Below are 25,723 nucleotides of genomic sequence, written 5' to 3' on the forward strand. Positions count from 1 at the left end.
GCAGGCGCCAGCACCCTCCAAGCTGGTCCATAGCAAACCCTCCTCCAGGGTTGCTGCACTCACATCAGTGCTTCAGCCAGGTAGGACAAACTGATGAGAAATAAATGGGCTCAATATGCTGCAGCACTGAGCTGGTCATCACCAGGGCAGGCAGGAGCTGGCTCTGCCACAGTCTGAGGGGTTTGTTTGGATGAGCATGGGGCTGGCAGTGGGGCACGGGCAGGCAAGCAGGGAGAGCATGGACTGAAACGATATCAGTGTGCTGCAGTGTCTGTCGGTCCGTGCTCCCCTCCTCCAAAGGGACCTGATTTAGCAAATCCAGGGTAGGCCACAGAGCAGCTCTGCTCTGGAGCCAGGCTGAGAGAGCTGGGCTGGGGCAGCCTGGAGAAGAGAAGGCTCCTGAAGGGGAGGCCTGAGAGCAGCTCCAGTGCCTGAAGGGGCTGCAGGAAAGCTGGAGAGGGGCTTGGGACAAGGGATGTAGGGACAGGCCAAGGGGAATGGCTTGAACCTGCCAGAGGGGAGACTGAGCTGAGCTCTTAGGCAGAAGCTCTTCCCTGTGAGGGTGCTGAGGCGCTGGCACAGGGTGCCCAGAGAAGCTGTGGCTGCCCCATCCCTGGCAGTGCTCAAGGCCAGGTTGGACACAGGGGCTTGGAGCAAGCTGCTCTAGTGGAAGGGGTCCCTGCCTGTGGCAGGGGCTGGAGCTGGAGGGGCTTTAAGGTCCCTTCCAACCCAAACCAGTCTGGGGTTCTGTGATTTTATAAAAGCAGCTGCTCACCGCAGCAAAGCCCCGTTTTGTCCCCCTGTGGTGGGTGGGGGTGCTGTACCGAGCGTGTCACCATCGCATCCTGCAACAGGCGTGTGTGTACACGTTCCTTGGGCAGCCTCCCTGCAAACCCACCGCTCTCCTCGCCTTCAACAGGAACCAAAGCATTAATTACCCTGACAACACAGGAGAAGTGCTGGCAGGTGCAGTGAACACCATTATACGCTGCCGTTTACTTGTGTTTTTATTTCTACAGCTTCTTGCCATTAAACCCCCATAATTAAGATAATTAGAGCAAAGATATTTGCCTTGTAATCAGCATGTTTTTCTGTAAGATATTTAAATTTACAGGCGAAAGCTGTTAACTTATTATTTAAATAATGTTACAGTGCACTGGTGGTGCCAGGAAAGTGTTTATAGATCCAACTCATTGAGGGTATTTATGACATTCATTTCTTTTATAATCCCTTTCAGTTTGATGAACACACATCAGACCTCTGGGAAATGACAGAGTGTGTCTTGAGGAAAGCCAAGACTGAGCTGTGGGGGAGCTTTGCCATGGGGATCAGCCTTGCAGGGGCCACAGACATCATGGAATCACAAACCGGTTTGGGTTGGAAAAGACCTTAAATTTCATCCAGTTCCAACCCCTGCCATGGCAGGGACACCTTCCACTAGAGCAGCTTGCTCCAAGCCCTGTCCATCATGGAAGGCTCTTTGCAAAGGTACTGCTCAGTAAAGGCACTGTGGTGATGCCCTGCAGCATAAGCTTGGGTGGCTTTAGATCTCTCCAAAACTCTAGAGAGAGAAATTCTGGCTCTGGGAATTGATATCTCACTTAATCATGTCAAAGGCTGTTCAAAATAGCTGCTGTCAGCATCCAAGAGTTAATGTGTGCTGGCACACCAGCAATGGGACGGGTGCTGAGAAGGGGCTGCCTGCCTGTCCTGCCCTCCTCTTCCCCTGAAGGATCTGTAGCACCTCACAGTGTTTCACCCCCTGCTCTCCATCCCAAGCACCCAAGGCCAGCCTGGCAAGGAGCTGCCCTTACCCAGCCTCCAGCCTCATGCTTCCAAAGCCATCCTGCCCCAGCGTGCCTCCATCCCAGTCCACGCAAACAGGCAGCACTGCACAGCAGGCTTTGCTGTGCTCCTCCTCTAGACCCAGAAACTGCCTTTTTATCCCCAGCAGTGACTTTAGGAAGGTTTTTTGCAGTGACATTGTCCCCATGAAAGTTGGTCTCACCCCAACAGCAGGTGCCTGGGCAGTGCCTGTGGCCAAGAGAGGGATAATGTCACCAATGTCCCTGTGCCAGCTGCTGAGTACTGGGTATCCGCCCCTGTTCACCTGACAGTGATATATAACACAATGCACTTACCCTCAAGAGCTCTCTGCAGCTATAGCAGCCCTTCATTTCCTAGGTTTAAAAATAGTTGCAGGCATTATAAACAACCTTGCATGGAACATGACTTAAAACTTGTTTTTCATCCTATCTGTGCTCCTCGTGGGAATGAATGCTCTTATCTCCTGTCTGTGCTTGGTTCTGTGCTTGGTTTAGCGCTCTGTTCAGGAGAGGAACACAAACAATGTGGCACATCCAGCACCCAGCCTCATGTAAAGGAAATGATCTATTTATTTAATGCTTCTCCAATGCTTGGAGTTCTTCAGGGGCCCCAGGATGAAGCAGCAGCTCAGCAGCCTCCAGAGAATCACTTGGAGCCTCTTACCTACCAGGCAGTCACTTTCAAGAAAAATCTGCATACAGAGGACAGACTTTGGCTCTTTTCTCAAGAGCTCCTTCCAAATCTGAGGTCTGTCTGGCAGCCCCCACGTTAATAAACACTCGCACGTTAACACTTGTGAAGTTTTTATCTCCTGCTAAAAAGGTATGAATTATGCAGCAGGGAAGTACATGAGTGAGAGGTGTACAAAGGGCTCAGCGGCACCGGCACCGGCTCGCCCGCAGGTGCACCCTGCCGAGCTGCCATGAACCCCGCGGTGCTCCTGCCCCTGCCAGCCCAGCTCCGGCTGCTGCAAGTTGGAGCACGGGATCCTGCTCCTGTTTGGTGCCTCCTGGTTCCCAGGCGCTGGCCTGTGAAGTCTGTGGGCATGTCTGGCTCTGCTCTGCACTGGGAAGGGCACGGCTGCCCCGCGGCTCCATGCTGGAGCGGAATGCAGGTGCTGTCCTTGCTGTGCTGCCCAACCAGAGTTTTCCCCAACCAAAGGTAAATGATGACGTCCAGATTTTGCCATAATAAAGCATTTTTTGTAATGCTTCAGATGCCTTCGCTTCATGGCCACACATGAAAAGCTCCCCAGTGATGGCTTCAAGCCTGGAAATAGGGTTTGTGTTTGAGGACTTGCCTGTGCGTTCCTGCAGGGGCTCACCCACGTGCTGCAGCGAGCAGCAGCTCTGCCTTCCCAACCCCATTTCTTAAATCAGCTGCTACTTAGGCTTTAAGCAATGAGCTGACTGTTGCAGAGTAAAGGCTTCTTATTTATTGTTTGGCAGACCGTAGGAGTCTGCTAAAAGTCCAGTTGCAAATGAGATGTGGGAAGATGGGGCTCTTTGCAGAAGCCTTCTTCCTGAAAGGATGAGGCAGGAGCAGGGAGAGGACTCCTGCACCCCAAGGCACTGCCCTGGGAGCCTGAGGGACCACAATTAACCAAATTAACTTCAGTAACATACAGGACTCTGCCACATCTCCCAGGTCCTGTTACACCACTCACACCCACGTTACCCTCCTGCTTCATGCACCCAGTAAATCCTGAAAGATTTGCTTTCTTTTCCTTCCTTCTTTTCACATGCCACCTGCCTGGCTACTGCTCTCTAGGGCGTTTTTACCTGTGTAATGTGTATTTTTCAGGGACTGCGAAGGCCTGAGGGTGACCAAGATACTCACACGCTGAATTTTCCGTCTTGTAATTAGAAGAAATCTTCCCATGAAATAATTGATGAGTGGAAGAGGTGGTGAGGAAACTGCTTCTACAGAACAGCCGCTGCCACTGGCTCCAGGCTCCTGTGAGCTGAAGGAAAGAGTTACAAGTAAGCAACGGGCAGGCAGTTCCGCATAGGTTTTTTTTTCTTCCTCAACCACTGTGATCTCTGAGCCCTAACAGACAGATCTCTCTAAAGCAGCTATAATAACTCATAAATATTAATGGTGGTTAATCATGAGGCAGCAATGGTGCAGAAGCAATAGTACTCGATGCGATTTTGATGTGCTGGGCTCACATCCCTGATGCAGCCAGGACAAGTCTGTTCTTTGTTCTGCACAGGAGACTCTCCTGCTTTCCTGCTCCTTGTCCTTGTCCTTCCTGTAGCTTACAACTGGGTGTGGGAGTGCTTGGAGTAAGGCCATAATGTGTGTGAGCAAGAGCATGATCAAGAGGAAGTGTGGGCTGTGCAGGAGGAATGTCCTGGGGACGCTGATAGGTCATAGAGTCCCAGACTAGTTTGGGTTGGAAGGGACCTTAATGCTCATCCAGTTCCAACCCCCTGCTGTGGGCAGGGACACCTTCCACTAGAGCAGCTTGCTCCAAGCCCCATCTAACACTGCTGCATTTTCCTGTGCAAGCCAGTTCTCTGAACCTGATTCAGGGCACCAGGCAGCATTTGATGTGAATCTGCAGTTAATTCCATGTTCTTACTAAAAATAATTGAGTAGCCTAAGTTGTGATCACTGTAATTGCATCCTAATGAATTTATGTGTCAACTTGTTACGTGCAACTTTGGTCTGTTCTGTAAATACCAAATTGAGTTCATCGTTCAGCCTCCAGCACCCGAAGCACTCGATGCTCATGATATGAGAAGGATGTGGGGCTGTTGCTGGCTGTCCTGCTCCTTGGCAATGCTCCAGCCCCAGGCTGGACACAGCCACTTCAAGGAACAAACCTAGAATAGCCATATATATGTGTCTTAAGTACAAACAGCACAAGGTCATTGCACCTGAGCACTGGGATGGCTTAGGCTCCTCGCTGTGGACTCGTCCTCTTCCCAAGTGCTCATACAAAAGGAGGACTCGGTGACAGACCTTGCCAGGGACAGATCTGGGCTCTGCTGGGCAAACAGCCAGACATGGGCTCCAGTCCCAGCCCTGTGCTGCCCAGCCTCTGCCACCTACCCTGGCTGCTAACAGCTACTGGCTGCTGGTGCCCTACCAACACGTGGAAAGGATTCCCTGGACAGGCAGAAAACAAGCTACAAACCCAGAAATTAACCCAGGGAACAGAAATGTCTAATCTTGTTGACTTCAGTGGATGTTACAAACAGATAGTGCTGTTCACTGGACAAGACCAGAACCTGTGCTCCTTGAAGAGAAAAGAAGCTTTGGCAAAAGTTACTGAAATGATGCTGTGCTCCCATAATGGCTCATTCCAGAACACTACTTATGTCACTGTTTTTCATGTTTGTTCCCAAAACACTGACTACAGCTCCCCTACAAAGCCGTGCATGTTAGTTAACCTCATTAAATCCTAAAGGATTAGTCAGCTGTTCCTCAACCACAGAACTGTTAGGAAACATCTAAAGCTCCAAGTTATGTGGCTTGGAAAGTGATTTTCTAATACGGAAACTTCAAAGGGATTTTGAAATCCTGCAGTGTAAGGGAGACAGACTAATGTTAATCCACTGGAGTGCTGCTTAATGGCCTGGTTAATTTTTTTCTTGCTAGGTCTATAAGCAGCTGAGCATGAAGGCTGCATTGTGATAAGCTGGGGTTAAGCTTCACCTTTGTTCACTGCATCCCCCTCCTACCACCCTGCTCATCACACACGGATGCGTTCTTCCCCATTGGATGACAGCACGTGCAGGTACCAGGGACTATGCTGCTGTGACCTCTCCTCACCCTGTGGCTTGGAGACGTGTATAGACTCAGACCCACCGGCGGAGGGTCTGCCCCAGGCCCACAGCCCCACCCACAATGGGGATCCTCTGCCTGGCCAGGGCCCATCCCTGTCACAGAGGTGCTGGCTCGTGGTTGCAGCAGGCACATTCACTTTCACTGATGAGGTGTGGTACCAGTGCCAATGAGTGCCCAGGGACCACTGGGAACTGTGATGGGACAGGCAGTGATGTCCCTGAGAGAGAGAGAGAGCACAGAGGGTCCCTGCTCTCTCTCCCTAAATGTGCTGGGGGAACCACCTACACATCCCAAGCCCACCCTGATCCCCTGTACTGGGGCCACTCCTCCCTCTGCCCATGCACTCTACAGCATCGAGAACCTGGCATCAAACGGGGCTTGTGGGACCATCCTTACTCAAATAAATAATGCTATTAACTGTGAAGTAATGGAAGAATTAAACACACTACATTTTGAGAGCACAAAGTGTCGAAATGCACAGATTAATTAAACTTCACAGCCCCCCTGTGAGATGCAAAGGTAATTGCTCTGTTCATGGTGCATGTGGGAAAAGAGAGGAAGGGACCTGTTGTGGCAGTAGAGGCTGTGCAATGTAACAGCAGAAGCACAAGTGTTACTCCAGCCCCGAGAGGCCCATCTTGCCTCACCTAGGTCTACCAGGGCTGACTGGGAGCTGGAGGAGCTGGGCTGTGTGATCCCATGCTTTGCTGAGCCAGGACTGGGATCCCTGGCTCTGGCCCCATCCCACTGCTGCAGCCTGCTCTGCCCCTGCAGTACTGGCCACGCTCTGCTGGGGCACTCAGATGCAGCACAGTGAATCCTGGGTTCCCAGCTTGTAAGTGTTGGACAATATCAGTGTAATGGAAGCACCCAGCAGTGCAGTCAGTGAGCCAGGCTGAATAATGTATTTGCTGGTGTGTTATTAGCTGAGAAACCTGTTAGTAATACAAATACATGAGAAGAAGCAAGAGGACATGAATATTTAATTGGATGAGGGCATCCTCCAGGATACCCACATCCCTGCTCTTAGTCTGGGCCAGCACGTGTGGAGAGCAGGAGCACTCAGGGGTGTCAGACACACTGGTGCATGTGCAGCCCTCCCAGTGTCTCTGAGGCACAGCTCTGCAGCCTTGCAGCGCCTGCACTGCCTCAACAGTGTCCTCCTTGTCTTCACACCTTTCATGAGCCCTTGAGCTGCTTCTGCATGTCCTTGCTACATGTTATTTCATTCACCTCAAAATGAAAGGCACCATGTGATGCTCTGGAGACCAGAAATAGACCCTAGCAGCTGGACTTGATGTTAAAGGTGTTTTCCAACCTCAATGATTCTAAATGATTTTATGATCCCCACAGATAGTGCGCAAGCCTGCAGGGGCCCTCTACCACCAGGTCTGTCTTTCCTTTCTTAGTGAAACTGGCTTTGAGGGCTGACATTGAAAAAGGGAGGACTTTGTGCGCACACTGCCCTTCACAGTGAGTTCTTGCTGAGCTGTGGAGGCTGAGAACTGGCATCTGTAAAATTGATCCATCAGCAAAGAAAGAAAAGTTCCTGCTTTCTGAGAGGGAAATTAATTTTGACATCTTAATTATAATCAGAGGGAAAGTTGGTGCTGGAATGGTGAGCTTTGAAGTTTATTATATTGTCATTATTAATGACTACAAAAGAAACTAGCTCTAAATGATAATGGTAAAGTGTAATGGCATACCTGTGTAACTTCTGTTATATCCCATTTACTCTAAAAGAGTCCTTTGTTATGAATTTGATAACAAAATCCAGAAGAACTAATCAAGTCTTGGTCCACAGTGGCATGTATTGCTCTATAAACACTGCCAGGAAAAAAGAATCTAGAAAACCAGTCTCACTGTGTTTAAAGCAATAATTTAAAACCTGAATTAAAATAGAACCTGACCTCCAGAGTTATGGGTGCCATAATGTAGTGATGGTATTTTTGTCTGGCCAATATGACTGGGCATAGGGAGGAAAGGGATAAAAAACCCAACTTAGGGGAAGTGTCTCACCAGTGGTCTTCAAGGAACAGTGGCATTTGTAAATGGCCTCTGATCCTGAGACAACTTCTGAAACGTGCTGAAAACCTTGGGGGAAATGGAGAAAACTGATCCAGAAGCTGAACATGGCACAGTGGGAAGATGACTGTTTCTCAGCTGGGGATGCTCAGCTGTTGTACCCATAGCAAGATAACCATGGTAGCCATGGAAGAACAGGAGACATTTATGTCTTGAATGCAGGGAGGTCTGGGGAGCTGCAGCAGCAGTCTCTTACAGCCCCACTTGCAGGCAGCTAGCGATGGGGTGCCCCAGATCCCTGAGAACCCCGAAGGGGAGGGCTTTACTGGTGTAATCCCTGGGGTCCCTGTTTCACCAGCTTATGCCCCTGCCATTTGCTGAGGAGTAGAACAGAGGAGCCAGAAGTCTCCCTACAGCTCTTTGGACCCCAGGTATGTTTTTTGCCAAGCAGCAATAACCTGGATGAAACCAGGGTGAAGTCTGTTCTGTCAGACAGCATTATTTGTTTTCTTGTACTAAAATATAAATTAAGCCCACTGTAAGAAGCTTATTTTAATACGAGCTGTAATTACTGCTGGGGCTGTAAAAAAGCTTTCTTTAAAACTTTTATCAAAGTTATTTGTGTTATTATTGTTTTCTGTGATGTGTCTGGATTTTACAAACAGCAAATAATTCTGCACTTATCTTGGTTCCTTTGATAACATTTTTTATGACAGATCTACTGAGACTGTAACTACAGTATTAACATTATAAAAGGAAGAATGGGGATAGTCTTTTCTAATAAGTCTGATAAAACCCTTCCATGTCATTGCTGCTGCTTAAAAACTAATCACAGGAAGACAAGAAACGTATTAATCATATAGCTTTGTACAGAGTAATGTAACCAGATATGAATTATCCTGTTGCTAAGAATAACGAAATCAGCCGTCCTTCTTCAGCTGGGCAAGGTTTATTTGCCCAAATAAAACTTTCTCAAATGCTAGTGCAGTTGGAAGAGCTCCTCGAAGTGACAAAGCCAGCTACATCTACAATAGCAGCAAAACAAAGGCTGGTTTTGTTGGACTGGGATGGCACCTCGAACATCAGGGAGCAACCCCACTGCAGCTCACAGAGGCTGACAATTAGTTCTTCCAAAGGAGCGGAAGGAAACATGTTTTTCTGGTCCCAACTCTCCTGCTCCTCCTTCACCCTCTTTTCTAGAGATAAAGAAAACTGTCTGCATGTTGTTGCAGGTCAAGCCCCCTCCCCTTCCTGATGGTGCCTCTTTCAGTGGGATCAGTGTAACTGGAGAGGGCAGGACAGCACCTCACCCTGTATCACTGGTTCAAATCCGCCTTCATTGCTGAGATAGACGTAGTTTGTCTCTGAAAGACAACAGCAGACTGCAAACAACTGTAGGACTCTGGGGGAACTGGGGGGCAATGACTTACAGGAGTGGGCATCTGCACTCCAGAAACTGGATTTTTCTTCTGTGTTCTCCAGGGAAGTTTGACTGTGTATGGACACAGAGTCCTAACAGAGTGCTCCATGAGCTCAGCCTACTTCTCCTTGTTTCCCCAGCAGCTCACACAGCTGATACCTGGTCAGGAAAGAGAAAAGAAGCAGGAATCAGAGAGGAGCTGGGGATGGCATTTAACATGCAAAGACTAGGAGAGGCTTTTGGACCATGTCATCTATCCCAAATCCCTATGAATGGGGCTGTAAAACAAGCTTGCTACAGATATTTCAGATCCTGTTAAAGATGTTAAACCACTGACAGGGCTGAACCGCTTACAGATGCTAACTCGGCTGCTGGTGAAGTAGGCTGACACTGGGGAGAAGGTTCAAGCAGGGGATTTAAGAGGGTGATGATCAGAAACATATCCAAATGTAGAGAAATAGTTGAATGGATGAACATGGTAAAACATCATCAAACCAATAGCTTCTGCTGTTTCTGATAAACGGCCTAAGGAGTGTACCAGAAGTAGTTCCAAGTGTGGTTGAATTTGATTTGGTTTAGGTAAGCTCTCAAGAGAAATCATTTGCAACAGGTAATGCTGTTTCTCTGAGTGACTGTGGATTCACAGACAAAAAGCCCTCCATCCAGCAGACAAACAAACAAGCCTAGCTTGAAAAAGCAAGAAACCAATCCTTTCTCTCAATTTCTAAGCTGTCTGGTTCAAGTCAAAAGGTGCTTCCCGAGCTGGCAGTAGCCTAAACAATACAGCACATAGAAGTGCTGTAAGGAGTAAAGATTTGCCTCAATAACGCCAGCAAGCAGCAGACTTTGGAGGTGTTCTGTCTGAGGGCACACAGTGCCTGGTCCTTTAATGGTAAGTCTCCAGTGTGGAAGAGAGCTGGCCTGTGATACCCACTACCCAGGCTTGCATCCTACTGTCAGCACGGGCAATTTCCAGTTAATTAATTCAGTAGCAGTGATCCATCCTCTGCACAAGAAGGTGAACAGAGCTTCTGCTGCAGCAGAAAAGCATTGTAGCTACTTGTGAAGTGAAACCCAATGCCTCAGCATGGCAAAGTGGAGGCATCTCCCCTCAGTGATGTAGAAGGAAGAGCACCAAAGCACCAAATAATGAGACCAGCAGAAATCAGGCCAGTTCTCCCACTTGTGTCCTTGCTGTCCGAAGACCTCAGCACTCTTTTCCTCCCTGAGCCATGTCAGAGCATCCCACTAGTTTTCTCCATCCTTGATTTTTCTGCAAAGCACTAAGCTCTAGATCTAGACTTAAATGCTCTATTACTATTTTTAGGCTCTAAATCCAACACGTAGACTTCAAACCCATGCTTAGCTGTGCTTCAATACGTCTGCATGACTCTCAGTTCACTGTTTGACTGGGCCTTTATCCGCACTTTGCATTCATCGGCATCTGCAACGCTCGATCACAGTGCAGACGTTTTGTGTGCATCCCAGAGCGGGCGGCTGGGGGGTATTTGCATAGGCTGATTCTTTATTCACTTTGACAAGTCCTCTTAGTTCATCTTGTTAACTCTGATACAGAAAACTACAGCAGCAGCTAACCATGCCTGTAGCAGACATATGTGGAGCAGTCTCTGTAGTTGCGGTTTTGTTTTATTCTGGACGTTTTGACTCTTGAGGGTGCACTGCACAGGAAACAATGAAGTAGATGAAAAGTGCCTGAGAGTGTACTACTGTGTGCTCCAGACCTATCTGCTTACAACTGCTGATGGGAATGATTTCCCCTCTTTCAGTGCCCTGGGTTTTTTTGCCAGCTTGAGGATAACTAAACACTGCTGTCATTGTGCAAAGCATAGCAACACAGGTTAAGAGCAGACTCATCAGTTCCCCAAGCCTTTAACCTGCTCGCAGATGCTTATATCAAGCAAACAAACCAGTTGGTGTCATTTCTTTTTTTCTTCTTTCATGTTCTCCATTGCAGTGATCTGCCTATACACAACCTCCTTCCTGGAAGCTTCTTTCATTTTAAGAGCACTAGTTTAAAGGAATTTGTGGTGGTTCAGGTATGAAATATTGTTGAATGTGCAGCTGGGAAGTTGAGGCATACAGAGGATCCAACTTGAATTAATTCACTGTAAAGTCTTGGCCAAAACACAGTGAATTTCCAGAGCAACTCTCCAGTTGTTTGGCAATTTCACATGATTATTTATGAGACATTCAACGCCTGTTGTACGTACTGATCACTAGTATTTGCATTGCTCAAGGGTGGCTGTTTGTTTGTGGAAGGGGAGCAGGACATAACACTGCATGAGAGCTGCTCATGCTGGCATTGCCTCTCGTTTGCATGCTGTGGCGATGTGTGTATTAAATACGGGCAGATTTATAGAGCGGCTTTGTATGGGTGAAGCATTCATTGATACTGATCTACAGCCTGCTGGGGCTGATACGTTTTCCGTTCTCAGGTGAGGAGTCTGGGCAGACACCAGGGATTAGTCAGCCCAGGCTGACACAAATCTTTATTAAGACTTGGGTTTATTCTCTAAGCTTTTTCGGCGCTTGATGAAATTCCCTGGTAAGACCTGCTTGCATGGCAGCTTCTGCTCCTGTACAAGTTAATTTATGATGTGTTTAAAAGTTTGCCTTCAGATAACTGTATCTTGGGGTCACACAGATTTCAAATAGGCAGTTCTGGGTATGTCTGTCCACAGAATAGCAACTGTCTGGCTTTGAACCACTTTTATGCAACCGTGATTTGTTTATGCTTCCTTAGAGGCACATAGCTTACTGAATAATTTGTGTTTGAGATGAGTGCTTCTGTTAGGGAGGAATGCTGTGCCTACTGCTCTGTCCTGGCAACTATTTTTGTTGTCAGTTAATGCAGTGCAGCCAACCATCACTGCTGGTTCTCCCAAAAGCTTTAATAGCATTGTGGTCAGGTAGTGTTGTGAGACTGTCAGAGCTCCTGTGTGCCCAGTCACTGGAAGGACTGACAATAACACACTTCTACACACAAAAATCTCTGCACATAGCTCTGTATTCGCACAATTTGCTTTCATTGCATCCTTGCTGAGGATGGAATTGTTCTTATTTTGTGGGTGTATGTGTTGCCTGCGTATTTTTCCTGTCTGAGTCTCTTCCCTTTGAGCACAGGAGTGACAAACTGCATGTAGCACAGACAGCTGCATTGCAAGTGCTGGGCACTGAGAGAAGGACTTCGGAGAAGTCCAAATATAATGCCACAATTGCCTTTCTGTGCTCTCTGAGAAAGTGTAATTCATGCTGTAGTTCAACAGCAGTCTGATAAGTTTTTGCTGTTTTGATTGCCTTTGAACTTTGCAGTGTGACAAACAAACCCTGCTTTCCTGCCTACCAAGAAGCTGCAGTGCCTTGATGCAGTTTATTTCCTTAGTTCTGGTGTGGTGGAGCTCAGCACCCTGGTTTTGTGGCATCTCTATATGTGCTGATGCCAACAGCAGCAGCAGAGTGGGATGGCAGCCGCCATGGCATGATGGGTGATGAACCAGAGATGCAGCACTGATTTCTCTTTGATGGCCCTTTTCAGCTTGCTGATATTTTAAATGCTAGTACTCAGTAAACACACAACACCTCGGTAGGCTGGGGCTGGTGGTGGTGCAGAGCACGCTCCTTCTGTGCGCTGCGAGGCGGTGCAGACACTTCACGTGTTTCTGAGCTGCAATGAGTAATCAGAAGGGCGGAAGGAAAGCAGGATGAACGTACGTGTTGTCATGTGGCATAGATGAGAATTAAAATTGTCTGTTGGTTCCCAAGCAATTTGTTCATGTTTGGAAGTTTGCTTTGAGATACATTCAACAGCACTATTTACTCTCTCGGCATACAGTGAGGCTGAAAGGTAAATGTGTAGCTCCAGAAGAGGATTATCATTCATACACTGTACAACGGACCTGCGCAACTTGGCACTGTGGAGCTGGGGAGCTTCGTAAAATTTACAAAGGATCAGGAAAGGTTTTTTGGCTTTCAAATTTATACTGAAGACAACAGGACTTTCAGTGAAGGAACAGCAGCTTCATGACTTGCCTCTGGTGTAAAAATAACAAAATAGGGCTAGTGGAAGGTGTCCTTGCCCATGGCAGGAGATTGGAACTAGATGATCTTTAAAGTCCCTTCCAACCCAAACCAGTCTGTGATTCTATGATTAGTGTTATTAGCTAGCTAGTGTTATTTGTGAAGCTGTCACCCGTGTCAGGTGTGTAAGCACAGCAGGGATCTCACTCCGAGGTTTGAAAGTCTCAGCCAGTGAAAAGACTGAGTTGCATTTCCATACAATAAGGGCAGACAAGCCTCCTGTTTAGGGAGATGGAATACCTGCTAACCTTGGAGCCAAAAGGACACTCTTTGAGATGTCCATGCTGCCTACACATTATTGTGTGTATTCTCCGGAACGTCTGGCACAGGCCCCTGTCAGCAGCTCATAAATTTTGGATCATGCCTGGTGCCACAATTCCTGTGTAAAATATTGAAGGCTGGTTTTCAATAATGTGACAGCGTCCCTTTTAATGTCCAGATCACAAATGCTGCACAGCTCTCAGCCTTGCTTCCATTCTGCCAGTGTGAAAGAGAATTTGTCTCCAGCAGCTTTTTCCATGCCTGTTGGCTGACAGCCCAACGTACCTCAAATAGCACCGAGCACAATGAGCTAAACCTGTGCTTGTTGCAACTCCATTAACGCCGGAGGCATTACACCTCAGCTGTATTGGGAGCACTCGGTTTGTGTCCCCAGACAAGTTTAGATTACATTGTTTTAGCCCAGCGAACACAGTTTTGTTATATGACTGGTGTTCTTCTGACTTCTTTGGAAACATTCCTGCTGTTTTGGTGGTACTTACTGTGTAAGTGACAGACTAACAGGCCTTAAAGGCAGCGGAATCTGTAAGAACAGCAGAATACCCAGTAGTAGAAGTTACTGGTACTTGTTACGAGCAGGTTTTAGTGGTTTCTGGACCAGGCAGAAATTAACCACTTGCTGCTGTTTACCATTGCAGAACATTCCCTGTTGAAATGTGATCTTTCTAACCTGCTCTGTTGTGCAAACTGACGTGAACAGAGGGACACAATGGCAACAACAATCCATTGTTTCACAGCTCAGCAAACATTCTTTGGACTCCGCAGATACCAGCTCCTTCACTTCCTCCTATGGAAAGTATGTGAGTTATGCAAAGTTCACACCTCTTTATTTGCAAACAACATCCGTTCCATACCTTCTCAGGACTCTGATTTTGCAGCCCCACCGCTCAGTGAGGACCTCAGCCTGCACGGCACAGCTGGAGCCTTCAAGATACTCCAGAATAACTTTGCACTGGACATTCAGCCTCTGAGTAAGAGAAAAGCAATTTAAATGCACTGGGCAGAGAAATTTGTCATCTGAACTGTAAAGCTTTCGAAGGATTGGAAGTGTTCAAGGCCAGGTTGGACACAGGGGCTTGGAGCAAGCTGCTCTAGTGGAAGGTGTCCCTGCCCTTGGCAGGGAGTTGGAAATGGATGGGGTTTAAGGTTCCTTCAATCCAAACCAGTCATGGTTTTCATAGCACATACCTGGCGTGTAATATCCGTACCTGGCCTAAGCTAATTGCCACACTGGAATCTTTGATGCACAGCTAAAGAAAAAAGCTCACGTGGAGAGCAAATGTGTTGGAGTTGTGTTTTCCAGTCAAAAAAAGAGGCGGCTTCGTGGGCATATCTAAATCATAGCCATCATTCTGACCTCTGCTTTGGCCCAGGGTTTGAACAGCTTTGAACCATCCGGCTCCAGTGATGGCGGCCGTGCGGAGAGCGGCCATTGCGCCTGTTGCGTTGTGCGGGCAGTGAATGCCAATGCGGGAGGCAGCTGCATGCACACCCCACGGCAGCACTGAGGGGAGGATGGTGAGGAGCATCGGGGCTGGTGCAGGGAGCCACCGGCACGGCAGCAGGGGAAGGTGGCTGTTCAACCCTGCAGTGAAGGGGCTCCAGAGTAAGAGCACGGCCTGGGCTGGGCACTGAGGGGAGAGCCTGGCTGAAGGGGGAACTTGGCTGAGGGGGCTCCTCTCTGAGGAGAGACCCTGCCTCGGGTAGGCACTGACACAGGAAGGTGCCGGGCTGAGGGCAGATCTTGACTGAGCAGAGGTCCTGGCCCAGGCGGGTACTGGCTGAGGAGAGATCGTGCCTGAGGGGGAACACGGCTGAGGAGGGAACATGGCTGAAGGGGGAACATGGCCGAAGTGGCCAGTGGCTGAGGGGGGAACATGGCTGAAGGTGGAACATGGCTGAAGGGGCCAGTGGCTGAGGGGGGAACATGGCTGAAGTGGCCAGTGGCTGAGGGGGGAACATGGCTGAAGGTGGAACATGGCTGAAGGGGCCAGTGGCTGAGGGGGAACTTGGCTGAAGGGGGAACATGGCTGAAGGGGCCAGTGGCTGAGGGGGAACTTGGCTGAAGGGGGAACATGGCTGAAGAGGCCAGTGGCTGAGGGGGGAACATGGCTGAAGGTGGAACATGGCTGAAGGGGCCAGTGGCTGAGGGGAACTTGGCTGAAGGGGGAACATGGCTGAAGGGGCCAGTGGCTGAGGGGGAACTTGGCTGAAGGGGGAACATGGCTGAAGGGGGGAACATGGCTGAAGGGGGGAACATGGCTGAAGGGGCCAGTGGCTGAGGGGGAACTTGGCTGAGGGCACTCGCAGCTGACGGAGTCCCCCTCCGCGGAGAGAGCGGGCCTGAGGCGGGCGCTGACGAGGGGTCTCCCGCCCGCCCGCTGAGGGGCTGTTCCCGCCCGAGGCGGCCACACCCACCCCCCGCCGCGTTAACGGAGCAACTCCCGCCCCTTCGGGGGGGGGGGCGTGGCCAGCACCGCCCGACCGGGGCGCGACGGGACCGGGGGCGCGCGCGCGCGCGCGGCGGGGCGGGTCCCGGGGCGGGGCGGGGCGCGCGCGGCGGGGCGGGGCGGGCCCGGGGCGGGGCGGGGCGCGCGCGGCGGGGCGGCGGCAGTCGGGCGGCAGCCGCGGCCGGGGCGGGCAGCGGCGCCCCGCGGTGCGGTATGTCCAAGACGCTGCGGAAGAAGCGGCACTGGCTGAGCAAGGTGCAGGAGTGCGTGGTCTCCTGGGGCGGCCCGGCGGGGCCCGACCCCGACCTCCTGCGCGGCGGCGCCGAGCGCGGCGAGTTCGCGTACCTGGCAGGCCGCCTGCTGCCGGGCGGTGAGGGCGCGCCGGGCCCCGCGCTGCTTTCGGGCAAGGCGCCGGCGCCGGGGGACGTGCTGCTGGAGGTGAACGGCACCCCCGTCAGCGGCCTCACGCACCGCGACACGCTGGCCGTCGTCCGGCACTTCAGGGAGCCCGTGCGCCTCAAGACCGTGCGCCCAGGTGAGCCGCCCGCCGCAGGCCGCGCCGCGCCCGCAGGACCCGCGGCCCGCCCCGCCACTGCCCGCGCCGCCGCCGAGCCGCCGTGCATAGGCCCAGCCGCGCCGGCGCCCTGAGGGGCGGCGGGAGGGCCGCGGCGAGGAGCGGGAGCGCCGGCTCGGCGGGGCGCAGGCGGGCGGGTGCCGGGATGGGAAAGTTTCCTCGGCTCCCGAGAGGGCGCCTCAGCCGAACGGGGCGACCGGGGAGGGGAGGGAGGGCTCCCGCTGCCGTGTCGAGGCTCGACCTGGCTCCGGGCGAAGCTTTTCCCACCGGCCCGTCGGGGACGGGCAGCGGGTTGGCCTCCGAGGGGCGCCGGCGCGCTCCCGGTAGCAGAGCCCGGGGGTTCCGCTGCGCGCGGTTGTCCAGCGGGGAGAGCGCACCCGCTGCCGCCTGCCTTTGCCCCCACCGTGCCTCCGGCTCCCAAGCGCCAACCGGGGCCGTCCCGCCGCTGTGCCTCGGGAGGGGGGTGACACTGCTCGGAGCGGGCGGGGGTCGCCGGTTTCAGGGGTGCGCGGCACCGGCTGTCCCGGGTCCGCAGCCTGCGGAGCCGCCGGCCGCGGCTGTGCGTGGTGCCTGTGCTCGCTGCTTCCCGAGCCCCGCGGGGTGCAGCGCTCAGGGCTGAGGAGCGGGAGCGCGGCTTGGAGAACGCCATCGCGCTGGCCTCTTGGCTGCTGGTTTGCCAGGGAGAAGCCCCGAGCCCAGACTCTGGGTGTTCTTCTTCCATAGATTTGGATTAATTTTGAGTATGCTTTAATTAATTAGCACTATCAGATTATTGCGGTAAGATCTTCTTTATCGACATGTCTGTCAAATGTCAAGTTAATGCTGGATAGTGGTACCGGCAGTCACAGGAGCTAATGATTCACAGTGTAAAGAGCTTCAGATTTACCGCTTCCTGGCTCAGACGATCCAGGTCTCAGCACGATGTGTTACAGAGAAACTGTCTCTGTTAAACTGTTTCTCTCTGAATCCCTACTGGAATAGGTCCACTACTGAAGTCTGTAATACTTCTTATACAGCTTTTTTAACACCTGCTTTGTACTTCTTTCATAACTGCTGTGTTGTCATTTGACTTTAGGTAATACATCTTTTCAATCAGATTTTCTTTCTTTGGCCACTACTGAAAAGTCATCCTCCATATAGAGGCTGTACCGTTGGTCCTGATGCATATTGCTTGTTAGACAAAGTAAAGTCAAAAGAAAAACAAACACACCCCTAAAAGCACCTATAGAAGCCTGGTAGGCTTTGGAAGATGTCTTTAGTTCCAAAATTGGAAATCCCATCTGAATGAAGAAAATAAAAAAGAGCAAACAGTTGCAAGTTATAAGAGGATTAAAAAAATCCTGAGGACCAAATCAAGATAGACAATAATAATAAATCTCTTCTAAAAAGAGAGAGCTTGTGGAAGATAAATCTACAGTTAGATAATCAAAGGAATTCCTTCTGTTTACTACAGAGGGTAATAGGGGTATTCCTGTACTGGGACTTTCCATAAGGGAGAGGTGTCTCAAGCTGTCAAGTTAAAACTGGCTGAGAAGATTTAGATGAAATTGATACAATGAACAGTAGGAATTGGCCAGGGCCAGATGATGTACATAAGGAGTTCCAGATAGGAGCCACCAAAGACCAGTGGGTTGCTCGTTCCTTACATCACTGGTGGTGTGGAAGAGGGTAAGAGGTGGAGAAAGTGTCTGGAAGATCAACAGGACTGACTTCTGATTACAGCAAGCTGGCTAAAAATATAGCTTAGAATGAAACTGTTTGGCATGTGGAAAAAATACCATCTAATGAGGTGAAGGGGTTGCTTTTTAGAAGTCTGTAGTTTTTAAAGGTTCACTGGTTGGTTTAATCAAATCTGAGTATTTTGATGTGGTGGATTTTCAAATAGGCTTTCACCAAGGTAACACCGGACCCTGAGCAAAGCTCTTGGCAAGTGAGCGTTGTGTGGCAGTGTAGCTACCAAAAGATAAGAGCAGAATTCCCCTGTGGATTAGTAACTGGTTAAAATACAGGAACAGTGTTCTCAACAGAAGGAAGCTGCTGCTGGAGTCTTGCAAAGACCTGTGCTGTTTAATGTACTCATCCAGAGCTTGTAAACTGAACAGTAGGTTGAGTTGTAAGAAGAGAACTAACATTTTTATGGTGATTTTTATATAACTTTTGGAACGACTCAAACTAAAGCTTCAGATCCAGTAATTTTTCCCATACTGGAACATATTGCCAGCTTATTTACCACATCAGATGAGTTTTGCAGTAATTTTCTGTGTTAGACTTAGTGTCCTTAAATACAGGATTTTAAAGCATACTGTTTCTCTTGGTTGTTTTCGCGGCAAGGTTGCCACAGCAGCGCTCAGTGGCAGTATTCCAGTTAGGATATATGTAATTAGGAAAGTTGTTGACAAGGCATTCTCTGCAAAGACCTGTGACTTTGAATTTGGCTTCCATTCCACCCCTTGTGATCCAGAGCAATCCAGACTTGCTGATCTTTGGAAAGTGGCTGGGGAGATGTGCGGGGTTGCGGTGGTGAAGGGAATGAGGGCCGGGGGGCTGGTGGTCTATGGTGTGCTTGCAGTATGTCTGAGTTCTCAGGGACCTGTAATTGCATTACTGGTTTTCTTAAGGTCCTCTGTTTCATACTTCCCTCCAGTCAAAACTGCTCTCTGTCAAATGAAGTGTCATGTTGAAAGGCATTGAGTGTCTGCCAGCACGCCTTCATGTGCCCAATGGCTCTTCAGATTTGAATGCTATTGGGACACAAGTCTGAGAAGGATCCAACTTCAGGGTTCTTCACTGTGACAGTGCGGAATTTGTCTTGTCACTGAATTTTAGGGTTTATATAAGGCGCTTATGGTCTGTGTCTGCATTTTAGAAAGGCAGCTTTGGTGTTTGAGAGCTGCCTCTGTCTTCCAGGTGAAGGTGGAAGAGACTTCCTTCTGTGCAGGTGTCCCGATAGCCTTGAACAGCATGTCAGGGGACTGGACTGCTTTATTTCAAGTAGGGATCTAGTCCTTCATTAAAGGCAGCAACAGCTTTAGTTGACAGCAGTAAAATCTGTCTGTGGTACTTCTAGCAATCTCATAGAAAATTTAAAATGGAAATTTCAAGATGCTGTTTAGCCTTGTTTGATAAGACACTTGAAAGATACGAATGTTAATTTGAACACCATCTGTTAACTGCACATCACAAATGATGGACCATTTTGTTGATGTAGAAATTTGTCCTTCCCTTTCCTTGCTGAGGATGGGGAACAAGACCAGTGTTTGCCCAGGGCCAAGCTGGATGGGGCTTTGAGCAACCTGCTCTCGTGAAAGGTGTCCCTGCCTGTGGCTGGGGATTGGGACTGGAGCTTTAAGGTCCCTTCAACCCAAACCAGCCCAGGATTCAGTGTGCCACAGGCTGGAGATGAGTGTCATCGATGCCACAGCCAAGGTCTGGCCCAGATGTTTGCAGATGAGCTGGTAAATCTTTGGTTCCAGTCAGTATTGGTAGGGGTTGACATAGCAAAGTCTGCAGAAGGCTGGTCTCAAGCTCTGCCAGTACAACCGGTCTGATACTGGGATCTGAGTTGTCTGAACAGAAGTTAAATATCCCTTCATTCTAGTTGATGTTTGAGATTATAACCTTGCTTCTTGCCTAATTCATCATCTTGATCAGATGAGCAAAGCAGCAGCACAGAGAAAGAAGGCTTTTTGAGCAGTGGGGTACTGGTATGTGTTTGCATGCGCACTCATATGGGCTGGCTCATCATAAAGACGATTTGTATTATAGCCACACTTGGGAGGTGCTGGTTTGGAGCTAATCACCTGCTTACATGCATCCAAATGATGGCTGCCATGTGGCTCGACAACCTTCCCTGCCCAGTGTTACCAGGGTTAGTGCTGGCACTGCTGCAGGTTCTTTTATTTCAGTTAAGGAAAAACTAAAGCATTTTGGTTTAGTTCATCCTCCGAGAGTATCTACTCGTTGCATGTATCATTCAGGCTTAGCCAGAAAGATGTTTGTGTGTGCAGGTGAGCCTGCTTGCTAAAATACTCATCAGTGCAACTTTGAAAGCCTTCTTCATAGCAATATGGTAGCCAAAATACATCAAAACTAGGTTGCATGCTTAAAGTAAGAAAATTTACTGATCTGCAAGTTCCTCTTGCAGCAGTCGGAGTTGCCAGATACTGCGTAGGAAGGAATGTGTTTTCCTTCCAAACTAAGGAGCTTTGCTGAATACATCTACTTTGTGGCAATTATTATGGTTTCATGACCACTATAACTAGCATCTGGGAAGCAATGGGCAGAGTCTTGTAGCTCTTCCACTTGAGGAACTTTGCCAGAGCGCATAGTTTTGTCCCTTGGTTAAGAGAATTCGTGTTGGCTCCACTGTGTCAATCTTTAATCAGAAAAATGCAGCAAGGTTTAAAATGATGAAGAGTTCCCTTTAGACTGTTACTTTTTTAACAGTCTCAGTGCTTCTGAAGCTACTAAACCTCAATGTCCTATGTACTTGTTTTGTATCCGACTATTCACAGTTGTGGCTGGAGCTCTTCCTCCAACTGGGGCATTTATTCATTATCTCCAGGCTGGATTGCCTGCCTGCAGTCAGATGTCAGTTATGGCTTTGATGTTCTTTTCCCTCCATGGAGGACTTCTCAGCTCACACTCACACAACTCAGGGGATCTTTATTTTTTTCAGTCTTTCATGCAGTTGGCAATACATGAAGTACTCCCCAGTCCAAAGCTGATGCACCTTGCTGCTTTGTGTGCACTCCACCTTTCGACCTGGGAGCTCGAACTGCTTCTAATCTATTGCTGCGCTTGAAGTACAGTGCAGAGAAAGAGGTGATTGACAGGTGGAGGTAGTACTGAACTTCTTGGTACCAAATTAATTTTTCCAAGTCAGTATCTTTCATGTAATGCTCTTGGGACTTGCAGATGCTCAAGCTAGCAAGGCCTTTTCTTACCAAGATGCTCACCTGATCAAAATCTAGTGCAAGCTAACAAGAAGACAACTTAACTGCAGGATGCATTTCCTCATGTGGTGGGAAAATCGTGTGGTGATTGATCCCAAATGCCTCCCTTTACCAACAGGAGTTAATGGCAGTATTTAGAAGTCATGTGCATGGGGGTCCCTTCTCTGAAGCAGAATGAATGAAAGTGGTGGTGACAAATAGAGTGACTCAGATTCAGCGCTCGAGACTTAATACTCCAAGCTGAGTCTGTAAGATTCATTTACATTTTCTCTTGTGCTTGAAGTAGGTACAAAACCTCCATGTGGGGGTAAACATTTGCATGTTTGGCAATTAAGGCAGGGAGGAGAGCATGCTGCACTCTGAGGCTGTTCTCACAAACTCAGATGAAATCTAAATGTGCTGTGTTAAAACAGAGATCTGAGTATACACTTGGATCGTTCTGCCTCTCAGTGGAAAGGCATTACCCTAGTTCTGTGTTTCTCTGGAAGCTGGCATTAGGCCAGCTTGGCGATCAGACACACTGATGTGTTACTGGTGTGTTAGACCTCATAGCAGCCTTCCAGTATCTGAAGGGGGCCCATAGGGATGCTGGGGTGGGACTCTTCATTAGGGACTGTAGTGATAGGACAAGGGGTGACGGGTTAAAACTGAAACAGGGGAAGTTTAGATCAGATATAAGGAGGAAATTCTTTCTTGTTAGGGTGGTGAGGCACTGGAATGGGTTGCCCAGGGAGGTTGTGAATGCTCCATCCCTGGCAGTGTTCAAGGCCAGGTTGGATGAAGGCTTGGGTGAGATGGTTTAGTGTGAGGTGTCCCTGCCCGTGGCAGGGGGGTTGGAACTGGATGATCTTAAGGTCCTTTCCAACCCAAACTATTCTATGATCCTACTCTGGTCTGAGAAGCTGAGGCAGCCAGCTTGAGTCCCTCAGTCCAAGATGCATGATAGGTGAGGTTCTGCTGGATGCTGGCGTGCGAAACTGCCCTCCCTGCTCTAGAGTGTGTTGGGAACAGATCCATTTTTATAGAAGGCAAGGTTGATTTGATTTACCATACTGCGAAAAGCCCAAAACATACAGGTTTGCTATAACGAATGTGTAGGGTATCCCAGTTTCATGAAACTGGGCAGAAGACAGATGTGCACTCTAAGGAAACTGAACAAGAAATGCTTCCTGCTGGAGGCTGTAATTTCTCTAAAGCATCAGCAGTAGCAGTGGTGTGTCCTTACAGCAGTTTGAGAGAGCTGCCTTGCACAAAAAGCTATTAGCTTGCATCTCAGATGTGTGAATGCAGAGGACTATCAAGCACTTGCCAAGGGATGGGTGTGAGTATGTGCATGTAATTTATAATCTTCTTTCTCACATCCATCTTTATATAAACATATTATTCTTGGCATAGAACATACTGCCTTTCCCTTTCACATACTCATTGTTTTAAATTTTACTGTGATGAGTACTGTGTTAATGATTACACCCTAAATGTGCTTTAATTATTCTGCTCTTTCTTGGCATGCTGGTTTCAAATGATCACAGGGCCTCGTGGATTTCCTAGTGTGCTGCTGAACACCATGGTTTTATTTTGCACCTCTTTGCTTCCTTCAGGAAAGCCCATCTCCTTCTTGTACCGTTCATCGGTGTCTCTCAAGAGAGACTCAGCAGAACAGTGTGGGGTAAAGTCAGCATTTACCTGGAGCTGGTGGCAGAGCGGATGGTGCAGTTGGTGTTCTCCAGACCCACCTCCTGTGTCCTTTGCTTTAGGGGAGTGAGATCTTCACTAGGACTGAAGAATCAAGCACTTGTATTCCAGTTATTCCTGGAAGGAAATTTTCTCATTCAGGTAGACAGTTTGGATTGAAATCCTTGCATCCGCGTCTGTTGCTTTTCTATTAAAAGACAAAAGCTTAGGCTTCCGTGCCAGCATGGAACTTTTAAAAAATCCTTGAAAACTAATTTTGCCATTACTCTTCAATGGCAGGAGGCTTTCTGTTCTATGTGAGTGAGCCAAGAGCAAAATAAACACGAGGCTTTATTAGAAGCCATGATTTCAAGAGCAGATTCGGTCTTCATAATTTTTGTCAAAGTATTGCTCTTGCGTTCTTGGCTGGCTTTAAAGAAATGCTGGTTAGATGTAGAAAATGGCTGGGTTTATCACTCAAAAGATGCAATTTCCTTATTTATTTTTTTTTTTAAGATTTTTTATTTAGTAAGCAAAAACACTTCAAACCAAACCTGTCTTTTTAGAAAACCCCTGCAGCAACCACACTGTGCTTGTCTAACTTGCTATGCACTGTGCTCCTTTAGCACCGAAACATCTGCTTCGAGGTGTTCTTCAGGTGATCATTCCTGAAAAAAACAAACAAACAAAAAAACAAAAAAAAGGAACACCAACCAAAAAGTTAAACTATCACCAGGGTTGTGCATTCCAATTGACAGCTGAAAAACTTGCTTCAGTTTTGATCATTGCTCTGTTTTCAGGTCTTGGAATTCATTCTTCTGGTTCATGTTTTTTAATTCATGATTCTTCCTTTTACGAAAGAATCACATTCTGGTCACATTCATGGAATGTAAGTTAAATCACATCTTGTTCCCTGAATGGGAACAATTTCCTTCTTCAAAGCAACAGTATTCCTGAGAGTAATAGATTTGGATTAAGAAAAATACGAGCTCTTTGTATTTGAGTGTAAATGCCTTATTTAGTTCTGCTGAACAGAAGGTGAACGGAAAATGCAGTAGGAAGATTACAGACTTGTATTGATCTGTTACACAATCATGGAAAACAGAATCTTAACTAGTTCATCTTCTCAGTTGCTAATTACTAGTGGAATCTGTGTTAATCTTTTTTGGGCTCTCAGCAGGTCATAGTGGGAACAGGAGCTGCTCCCAGGTGACAGACCATCAGTCACTGACTCCGATGGGCTAGCATCCAAGCTAATCAGTTTTAAAAGCAAGAGGGTACTCTTTTGGTGAGAGAGGGAGTATCCTAGGAAGGCTGTAAGTGTGGTATCAGGGAGACTGCAAAGGCACTGATGGAGAAAAGGACATTGGACAATGGGTGCAGCAAGTCAAGAGATGCTGCAGTGTGTCTGTCTTTTCCCGCACTGGCATTTAAAACCTACGTACAAGCTGTCCCTTAGTACTGCTGTTTAAGATGCAGAATAGGGGTGGTTGCACATAGCCACGGTCTACAATTAGTCTAGGTGTAGCTTTCAATATGAAGTACAGTCACAGCAGTCTTCAAGCTCATGTCACTGTGCTTTATTTTTGTCATATGCAAATAATAAAATCCCAGACTGGTTTGGGTTGGAAGGGTCATTAAAGCTCCTCCAGCTCCAAGCCCTGCCACGGGCAGGGACCCCTTCCACTAGAGCAGCTTGCTCCAAGCCCCTGTGTCCAACCTGGCCTTGAACACTGCCAGGGATGGGGCAGCCACAGCTTCTCTGGGCACCCTGTGCCAGCGCCTCAGCACCCTCACAGGGAAGAGCTTCTGCCTAAGAGCTCATCTCAGTCTCCCCTCGGGCAGGTTAAAGCCATTCCCCTTGGCCTGTCCCTACAGGCCCTTGTCCCAAGCCCCTCTCCAGGTTTCTTGCAGCCCCTTCAGGCACTGGAGCTGCTCTAAGGTCTCCCCTTCAGGAGCCTTCTCTTCTCCAGGCTCCAGAGCAGAGCTGCTCCAGCCCTTGCAGCATCTCCATGTTAAAGTAATGATCTTACATGGAAATGTAATTACATTGCAAAGCAAACTAACATTGTTAGACATAACTCTGGGCTTGCTCTGAGCTTTTCCAGCGTGTTTTCACAGCTACCTTTAAAAATGCTTCCTCAAAGCTGCTTTTCAATATGTACATTTCTCAAGCCTGTAATTTTTCCTGAATTGTTGTTTGCTCTCAATTGAATGTAACTTCTTCAAATTGAGAATCACTAGTGTAATTACTATCCATCCCGTGCCCCTCTTCACTTGCGGAACAGTAGTCTAGTTTGTATAGATTGTTGCATTGTATGTCATTTTCCTCAGGTAAGGTTAAAAAGTCAATTCTTTTAAGCTCTCAATTGCCGTATCTCTTTGGTTACCTTTATAAAACCAGTTTGAATTCCAGCTTATCAGATCACAGTACACTTGAATGCTGATTCTTACTGTGTTCTACTTCAGTGCCATTTCATTACTGACTTCGGGTAATAAATACAATCAGACTAACAGCTGGTGTCTTATGAATATGGATTGTGGATGTTAGATAAACATCACAAGTGTTGTGGGGTTTTTGTGTCTAGAAATGTGTCATCTGCATGATAATGAAGTGTTCTTTCCA

The 25,723-nt window shown here is 48.5% G+C and overlaps 1 protein-coding gene across 4 annotated transcripts in view; it reads left to right on the forward strand.

Moving 5' to 3' along the window:
- Window positions 1-16,044: 16,044 nt before the first annotated feature.
- MAGI3 (membrane associated guanylate kinase, WW and PDZ domain containing 3) overlaps window positions 16,045-25,723 on the forward strand; it is a 74,172-nt gene continuing 64,493 nt past the window's right edge. For 2 of the 4 annotated variants that reach the window (XM_061471965.1, XM_061471966.1), the window contains exon 1: window positions 16,046-16,432. In XM_061471965.1, coding sequence (XP_061327949.1) covers window positions 16,111-16,432 — 322 coding nt within the window. In that variant the 5' untranslated portion in view covers window positions 16,046-16,110. Of the gene's footprint in view, window positions 16,433-23,182; window positions 23,260-25,723 lie in introns of those variants that run through there. The other 2 variants (XM_061471968.1, XM_061471967.1) reach the window with 2 other exon arrangements.

This window comes from Pezoporus flaviventris, unplaced genomic scaffold (genome assembly GCF_033815535.1).
Source record: "Pezoporus flaviventris isolate CSIRO_AGI_PZ_B2104156 unplaced genomic scaffold, CSIRO_AGI_Pfla_v1 ptg000069l, whole genome shotgun sequence".
Taxonomy (NCBI): domain Eukaryota; kingdom Metazoa; phylum Chordata; class Aves; order Psittaciformes; family Psittacidae; genus Pezoporus; species Pezoporus flaviventris.